The sequence below is a fragment of the Populus nigra genome, chromosome 16, assembly GCF_951802175.1.
Source record: "Populus nigra chromosome 16, ddPopNigr1.1, whole genome shotgun sequence".
Lineage (NCBI taxonomy): Eukaryota > Viridiplantae > Streptophyta > Magnoliopsida > Malpighiales > Salicaceae > Populus > Populus nigra.
In genome coordinates this window covers 885,292-893,897 of record NC_084867.1, presented here as the reverse complement: position 1 = coordinate 893,897, position 8,606 = coordinate 885,292, and the positions used below count along the sequence as shown (strand labels likewise).

The following is an 8,606-nucleotide window of genomic DNA, read 5'->3' as shown; positions in this document are numbered from 1 at the left end:
TATAATGGATATAGTCAAATATATATATATTGTATTTTTCACGTAAATATTTATTTTCATTGTAAAAAGAAATTAAATGAAAATAAATTTCGAAAATCATGTCATCTTTAAATAACCAGTATCTTTCCAAAACAATAACATGATTTTTATGATAAGGTTGTAAAATTAGAAGGAAGGCTAAGAGAATTAGGTTAAGATTTGGTATCACAACATGTGCGGGGGTGTAGCTCATATGGTAGAGCGCTCGCTTCGCATGCGAGAGGCACGGGGTTCGATTCCCCGCACCTCCACCTTTTAGGTTTTTGACCCAGCCTCTTTCTTGATGCTTACTAATTCCTTCTACGTAATTGGCCTATAAGTAAAACGCATCGTTTCAGCACAAACCCAACCTTAACGACTCGGAAAAGTTTTCTAGTTAGTGGCTCAGCACTCGTTTTTATTCAAAAAAAAAAAAAACAACGCTTTTAATTTTTTTTTAATCTTACTAGATCAACCGACTAACTAAAAATAAAGTTAGGCTGAATAGGTTTTGCTAGGTCAATATCTATATAATTTAACTAAAATCATAGGTTAGGTTAAAATATTATAGATGGTTATGCATTTAGATTTACAGTGTTAGCCAATAAAAAAATATAGTTGTGAAGACATAATTGTTTTTAATAATTTTTTTTTCTATGCAAAAGTCTTACCAATTATTTTTATTTTTTTTTTGAATCTTGTATGATAAGATTTTATTATACAAGAACAAATACACCATATTTTTATTAATAAAATTGATTATTGTTTTTATAAACCATACATGAAGAAAAAATTTATTTACACTTTTATAATATAAATTTATATTATATATTCCGTGTCATGTTAATTTCTTTTTTTTACAAATTTGTTAGTAGCCAAGACTAATCAAATTGTCTAGATAACTTAAATGAATTGACTCCGAAAGAAGTGTCTTTCTATAAATATATATGTTGCAACCATATATTATTAATTTAAAATTTAATGTAGATAAACGAAATACCAATATAATAATTTTTTAAGAATATTTTTATGACATATGATTTGAAAAAAATAATAATTTATCTACATTAAATATAATAATTTATCAATATCCACAGCCATATAACTAAAATATTTATAAGCGAAAAACAGAAAGAAAAAGTGATAATCAATACAAAAATAATTTATTACCATGAAAAATACCAAAAAAATACAAACATTAAATACGATTTTCTCAACTCCAAAGAAAAATAAATTAAATACCATTTCTAATAAATACTTAATTCAATAAGTCTCCTTTGAACTCTCATTAACATTTCTATATATATGCAAAAAAAAATCTCATTGCCATCCCCAAGAACACTTTGCTAATTACATAAAAAGAAATGAAAAGAAAATCTAACCTGAAAATAAAAAATGTGTTTAGATGAAACCTATCCATTAATCATCTACACACACACACACACACACGTGTGTGTGTGTGTGAGTGTGTGTATATGTATGGACGCATGGAAACCCATTTCCCTCAATTTTTCTCACCTCAGATTTCTCTCTTCCCATGAGAAGCAAGCGAAGATCAATGGATAAAAAAACCACTTTACCCCAGGAAACCCTAACTGATATCCTATCGAGGCTCCCCATCAAATCTTTAACCCGTTTCGAATCCGTTTCTAAACCCTTTTCTGCTCTGATCAACTCCCCTGATTTCATCTCCGCCCATCTCCGCCGTTCTTCTCGACATTTCACCTTTTTTATTCGCCACTTTCATAACCCATCCGGGTCTAACTTCTCTTTTTCACTGACCAATAACCAACCCTTTGATGTTGAGATTCCTCTTTTGGGCTCCTTAATTAGGTTCCCAAAAATTGTTGGTTCTAGCAATGGTCTTGTTTGTCTTGATATCTCTTCTTGTTATGCGAGGGGGTTTGTTTTGTGGAATATTGCTAGGAAGCAGTATTCGTGTCTTCCTAGCCCAATAATCAGTGATTCTCGTGGGCCCTTTTGGATGGTCTCAACTGGGTTTGGATTTGATCGGGAAAAGAGTGATTACAAAGTTGTGAGGATTGTGGGTTTCGCCTGCGAAAAGGGTGAATCACCTGTTGTAATGGTTGAGGTTTTTTCGTGGCGGACTGGTTGCTGGAAAGTGATTGATGGGAGAGCGATTGGGGCTTGTGTTATTCATGAAGGACAAAACGGCGTGGTTATTAATGGAGGATTGCATTGGTTGGGTAACAGTGCTGGAAAATCAGGTGGTATTCAGAAGTTTATACTGTCATTCGATTTGAATACTGAAGAGTTTAGGAAGATACCAACACCTGAGTTTTCCGCCGGAGTTTGTGTTAAAATTATGGGGTTTAAAGGGTTACTTGCACTGGCATATTATCCTTCAAAGGGTCTGGTTGGAAGACCTGCTGCGACCGATCGAGTTGAGATATGTGTATGGGATGATTATGGTGGTGCTGATGGTAAGTATTGGACTAAACTGAATTCTCTTCAATTAAATGCTCTTGGATACCCTGTTGGTGTTACAAATGAGACTGGATTGATAATGAGGAAATTGGATGGACAGTTTACTCAATTTTTCTTGTGTGATCCAAGTAATCAAAATTACAGAAGGCTGCATATTTGTGAAGCTACCTACTCATGTGACATTCACAGTTATGTGGAAAGTTTAGTTCCAGTGAGTGCAGGACATGATCATCGGGTTATAGAAGAGGAGGTGCTTAGTGAGGTCTAATTGGAGTCTGGAATCTGGAGTCTGACTCCAAGGGTATATAAATATATGTTTGGGGTAGGATTTTATCATCAACTACTATGAAGTAATGTAGTTTGATAATAATAACTCAGCTTTTTTTTTGTGTTTTTTAGGGACTAGTGCTTTAATTTTGACTTGCTTACAGTGATAACTGAAGTGAAGTGAACCAAAATGAGCTTACTAGCACATGCTTTTTTCATCATGGAGTGTGTTTGCCCTTCTTCTCATTTTGGCTGCTTTGATGCCTTATAAAATAGTCTTGTTGGTTTTGCTCTATTGGCTCCTCTAATGTTGTCTGTGATAGTGCAATGTTGGATTGTGAATCGTCTTTGAAATTGAGCCTCAAGGGAGCCATAGGAATCTTCCACCATGCTTGATTTCTTGTGGCTTCTCTTGTACTAAGAAACTTGTTTTACCCCATCTTTTGTTTGCTCTGTGTTTCTTAATTTGGCATCCACTGCAAGACTTCAAATCTCCAGATTCTCCAATGTTCCTATCATCATGGACTTGTGTCACTTTTTTGGACATAGAGACAATACAGTATTGAATCAAACCCAGCTTGGTCCACCCAGGCAGTGTTCGGTGGGCCTATTGTGACTCTAGGAAAGAATTCTCCAGCATGCCCTGGCTTATACAGTTGATATATGTTTGGGTTGAACCGCCGCAAGAAATCCTAAAAGGTTGCTGGATATGTTATGAAATCAAAAGCTTATACTTGTTTATTAATGGGGTACAAGTGTAACAAGACAAAGATGTCCACTGCCCACACCAGCTCACATTCCAATCTTATTTAATGTTTGGCTACCAATTTTCAAATATTTAATGTTCACCTATCAATATTTCAACTTTGTAAGGAGGCATACAGGCCCTGGACGACCATGACATCAAGGAGAATTTCCATGCCTTCTCGAATCTCTTATGCACCAAATGATTACAATTATGGCCCTGTAAGTCTTACTAGGTTTCGAACTGTTTTGTTTTATTTATAAGCCAATATCAGAATAGATAAGCAGCAAAGTGTACATGAAGCCAACTTGGTGGGAGAATACAAAATACAAGAGATAGCTGCAGAGAAATACGAACTGCAGCAGAAGACAACAGGACAAGAACTAAAGACTCACCAAACAAACCAGCAGATGGCAAAGCCGAGACAAAACAAATCACAACTCAGTGGATGTTAAGGGCAACTGCACAATTCACGGTTTTGGGTTTGGCCCTGAAGGAAAAGATTATAAGATAGTAAAGGTCCGAGCAAATTCTTGTCTTGATTCTCATATTCCATCGAGGTGTTCTGATGAAAATTCAAGAAGGAAGAGAGAGTTTTAGAAAAGTTTCTTGTTTGATATTAAATGAAGAGTTCTAATAAAAAGAAATTGCAATTACTAATAATAATCCTAATCTAAGATAAATATAATATTGTTGATTTTAAATAGAACTCATAACTCCTTAAGTAATCCTATTCTGTTTACTTTCAATTGGACTCTGCCATAACTTTGCAAACTCGATTCTCATCATGTTTACAAGATGTAAGGGTTTTTGGAGGCAGATTAAGTGGATCCTCAATGGCAGCGGTGAAGATAGGTGTTGGTCAGAAGCGTCTACGATTCCTTCTTGTGCATTTCCTGCCTCATTGGGAAGGCCACTTGGTAAATGCAGCGACAGCGAAGTTATATTTCAAGAAGCTAATGTTTATGATAAGATGTTCTTCTTTGATTTGAATCAATCAAGTCTTAGAATGCTTCAACTCCAGCGACAATTCTCTCTCTGTCAGGCCTCTATTCATACAGAGAGCTTGGTTTCATTCGTCTAGAGAGACAGGCAGTGTTGGCAGGAGTTATATGCGTGAGGTGTTATAAGCCAAGAGATCACACCATGGATTTTACTGGTGCTCGTCGTGGTTTGGTCTGTGCTGAAATATTATATGATGAATATGTCTTATGGAGCCCTGCAACAAGGCAATTCAGGATTCTTCCACCACCCCGTTAGTGTGAAGATCAAATGGACGTCTCAAGCTCAGCTTCGGCGTAGGATTTGGCTTTGATTCCAGAGAAGAAGACTACAAGGTTGTCAGAGTTGCAGCTCGTGGTGATCATAAATCTTGTGTTCAAGTTGGAGTTTTTTCAAGGAGTATAAGAGTTGCTGGAGACGGATCAAGTAGGGTTTATAGACAATTTATTATATACACACGAAATACAAAATATTTCTTAAGCAAATTCATTTGTTTTCACATCTGTAAACTGGTTATTAGGGCATGCAAATAGTTTAATTAATTTTATCAATCAAATTAAATTATATGTTTCTTATGCAAATTAAATTTAAGAAATGAAATAAACATGCTTGTGTGCCATGGAGATTGCCCATCAAAACAAGTGATAGGGCGGGGACTGCGACACAACACCATTTTTGTGAGGATATATGGAGCCTCAATTCAGGCTTCAAATCAACATTTTCAATACAGTAAATTTAGGTTCATTTCAGCACGCTGAACAGTGTTCTTGATGGATAATTTAATGGAGTATTTAATTTAATTGTTTTCTGCTTCTTTTTTCTTCCGTGTTGCATTGAAAAATAATTATGTTCTTACGAGGCATTTGCATGCCACTAATTGTGTTATTATTATTGATTTGAGAGCATGCAGATCCTATCAATAATCAAGACAAAGGCTCACAGTATAGGCAACAATAATTGGTGTGTGTTGTTACATTTTCACCTTTCCATTATTGTTGAATCCAAAAGTCAACAAGGTGCAAGACACCGGTTATATAATTAACCAGATACTGCTTTCGCTACATAAGTAATAAAAACTTAAAATATAATAAAATTAATATTTTATGATAGAAAAAAAAATTATATTAGTGATAAAAAATTTAGAGACCGAACAAAATGATATGTAACAATCCAAAGTGTTTTGTGAGGAAAGATACAGTATTTTTGCAACATGATATAACTTTTCTTTTAATAAAAAGCAAAAAAAATACGAAGCTAAATTCTCTACCAACTAGTATTAAAAAAAAAATCAACAAAGTTAATTTTGGAAAGAAAAAAATCCATGAGAAAAAATATTGTAGCAATTGACAATATTTTGTGAGGAAAACTATAGTATTTTTCTCAATACAATCGACAAAAATAATTTTAAGAAGAATCATAAACAAAACCTTTTAGAGAAATATTGTAGCAATCTATAGTGTTTTACGAGGAAAACAACAACGTTTTCCCCATATGATTTAATTTTATTGTAATTATAATTTTTAACCAACTCAATATTAAAAAAAAAAGCGACAAAGATAATTTTAGAAAAAAATCATAAAAAAATCATGTGGGAAAACACTGCAGCAATTCACAGTGTTTTAAAGAAAAATAATTACAAAACTAAATTCTCAATCAGCTCAATATTAAAAAAATAACATCGACAAAGATAATTTTTGAAAAAATAAAATAAAATAAAACACAAAAAAACAGGGACAAAAAAACCATGTTGGAAACACTATATCAATTCATAGTGTTTTGTGATGAAAGCTACATTGCTTCCCCACATGATTTAACCTTATTTGTAATGACTTACAATTGTAATTCTCAACTAGCTCAATATTAAAAAAATAAAATTGATAAAGATAATTTTGAAACAATCATAAGAAAAAAAAACTATGTGCAGAGACACTGTAGCAATCCACGATGTTTTGTTAGGAAAGCTACAATGCTTTCCTCCATGATTAAACTTTATTACAAAGATAAATTCTAACCAGCTTAATATTAAAAAAATAACATCGACAAAGATAATTTTGGAAAAAAAAATTATGAAAAAAACACAAAAGAAATTGGAAAAAAAACCACGTGAGGAAAAACTGTATCAATCCATAGTGTTTTGTGAAGAAAGTTACAATGTTTTCCTCATATGATTTAGCCTTACTTATATTTACTTGTAATTGTAATTTTTAACCAGCTTAATATTAAAAAAAATAAAATTAACAAAGATAATTTTAGAAAAAAACTATGTGGGAAAAAACACAGTAGCAATTCACAATAATTTGCAAGGAAAGCTACAGTTCCCTCACATATTGTAACTGTAATATTTAACCAGCTCAATATTAAAACATAAAATTGAAAAAGATAATTTTGAAGAAAATAATAAAAAACAAAAAAAAACTAGGTGGGGAAACACTGTAGCAATCAACAATGTTTTAAAGAAAAAAATTACAAAACTAAATTTTAATCAGCTCAATATTAAAAAAATAAAATCGACAAATATAATTTTGAAAAGTAAAAAAATAATATAGAAAAATCATGTGGGAAAACACCGTAGCAATCCACAGTATTTTAAAGAAAAAATTACAAAGCGAAATTTTTAACTAGCTCAATATTAAAAAAATAAAATTGACAAAGAGAATTTTGAGAAAAAAATGAAAAAGAAAAAGAAAAAAGGGGGGAAAGAAAAGGTGCAAAAACAAAAGTAAAAAAAAACAAAAGTGACAAAAAAAAAGAAAAAAGAGGAAAAGAAGGGAAAAACAAAACCGAAAAAGTGAAAAAATAAATTAAATGCACCGTGGATTACTTTAATTCACATTGCATTGGGTGTGGATGAACAATAAATTTCCTACACCCTTTAACTTATTATCTAATATCTTGTTTTTTTTTTTCAAAATTACTTTAATTTTTTTTTAATTTTTTTGATTCAAAATAATAATTTTTTGTGTTTTCACATCATTTTGATACGCTAATCATAGTTTTCAAAATCATTCAAAAAAATTAAAACGACGTCATTTTAGTAAAAAAAAAATACAAAAGTCAACGAATTGCAACCAGGTTTTTGACCGGGTCTTGCCGGGTCAACCGGGTCACACCGGGTTTTTCCTTTCCCTATTTTTTTTCAACCCGGCCCAGTTCCAACTCCGGGTCGACCCACTGGGCCGGGTTTCAAAACTATGATATGCTAATGTCAAAAATGATTTTGAAAAAATAAAAAAAATTATTTTAATGTATATTTGAGTGAAAAGCACTTTGAAAAACAACCATTACCACACTCTTAAACACTCTCTTAACATATAGATACAAGTTAAGCAATTTATTTTTTAAAAAATTAAAATAATATTTTTTAAATTCAACGAGTTTTTAACTAGTACAACTGAATTACAAGTTAATCTGAGTTTTTGATTGAATAACATGGAATCAATTCCTTTTATTTCTTGTGAAACCTACCTGAGTTGGGTTTCGAGTCCACTATGTTTTGGATTGACTCGCCGGCCAGGGTGGGACTAGAAAATTCTAACCAGGATTTGCAGTCAAGAAAACTAGAAAGCTTGGAGGTGCCAAGCTCCCTCAAAGCTTGCTGTAGGTCCCTCCCGGCTTAGGAAGAAAGGGCAGTAAGTGGTAATTAAGTTTATTCTTTAAATTATTATCTTTATTTCAAATCAAAGAAAGGGTATTAGGAAGAAAGTTTTTTGCGAATACAACAATACGATAACAAGAAATGAAGGATTGTTGCATTCGATTAAACTACAGTGAAGCCAAAACAATATCTAATGCGAGGAGTGGTGAAAAGGACTCACATCAAAGATAAATTACGAAAAAAACAATGGACCTATTGCTTGAATATATCGTGATTGATTCCAAAAAAGAAAAAAAGATTTGATGAAGTTTGTTTCCTAGCACTTTTCAACTGAAAATTGCAGGTCTCTCTAGCAAGAACCAATGGCATCATTCCCCTCCTGACCATCCTTGTTTAAAATATACGTTGAACATCCTTATCCATCCTTGTTTAAGAAGAGGAAGCAAGGCCAGGTGACGATAAGAAGGAATTGTTAACGTCTGACCATCGTTTTCATCTTGAAATAAAGCTTCATTTGCCAGCTTGCATTGT

General features: G+C 32.7%; 1 protein-coding gene and 1 non-coding gene across 2 annotated transcripts; both read left to right on the top strand.

The window, feature by feature from the left end:
- Positions 1-217: 217 nt before the first annotated feature.
- TRNAA-CGC (transfer RNA alanine (anticodon CGC)) lies at positions 218-290 on the top strand. The gene has a single exon. It is a non-coding gene; the product is annotated as a tRNA-Ala (tRNA).
- Positions 291-1,576: 1,286 nt separating this feature from the next.
- LOC133675986 (F-box/kelch-repeat protein At3g23880-like) lies at positions 1,577-2,734 on the top strand. Its single transcript, XM_062097563.1, has one exon. It carries the CDS (start codon positions 1,577-1,579, stop codon positions 2,732-2,734), a length of 1,158 nt encoding a protein of 385 aa, XP_061953547.1.
- Positions 2,735-8,606: the final 5,872 nt, after the last annotated feature.

What these genes read in the sequence shown, in the direction of transcription:
- LOC133675986 (XM_062097563.1), top strand. Translation starts at nt 1,577, where the DNA reads ATGGATAAAAAAACCACTTTACCCCAGGAAACCCTAACTGATATCCTA.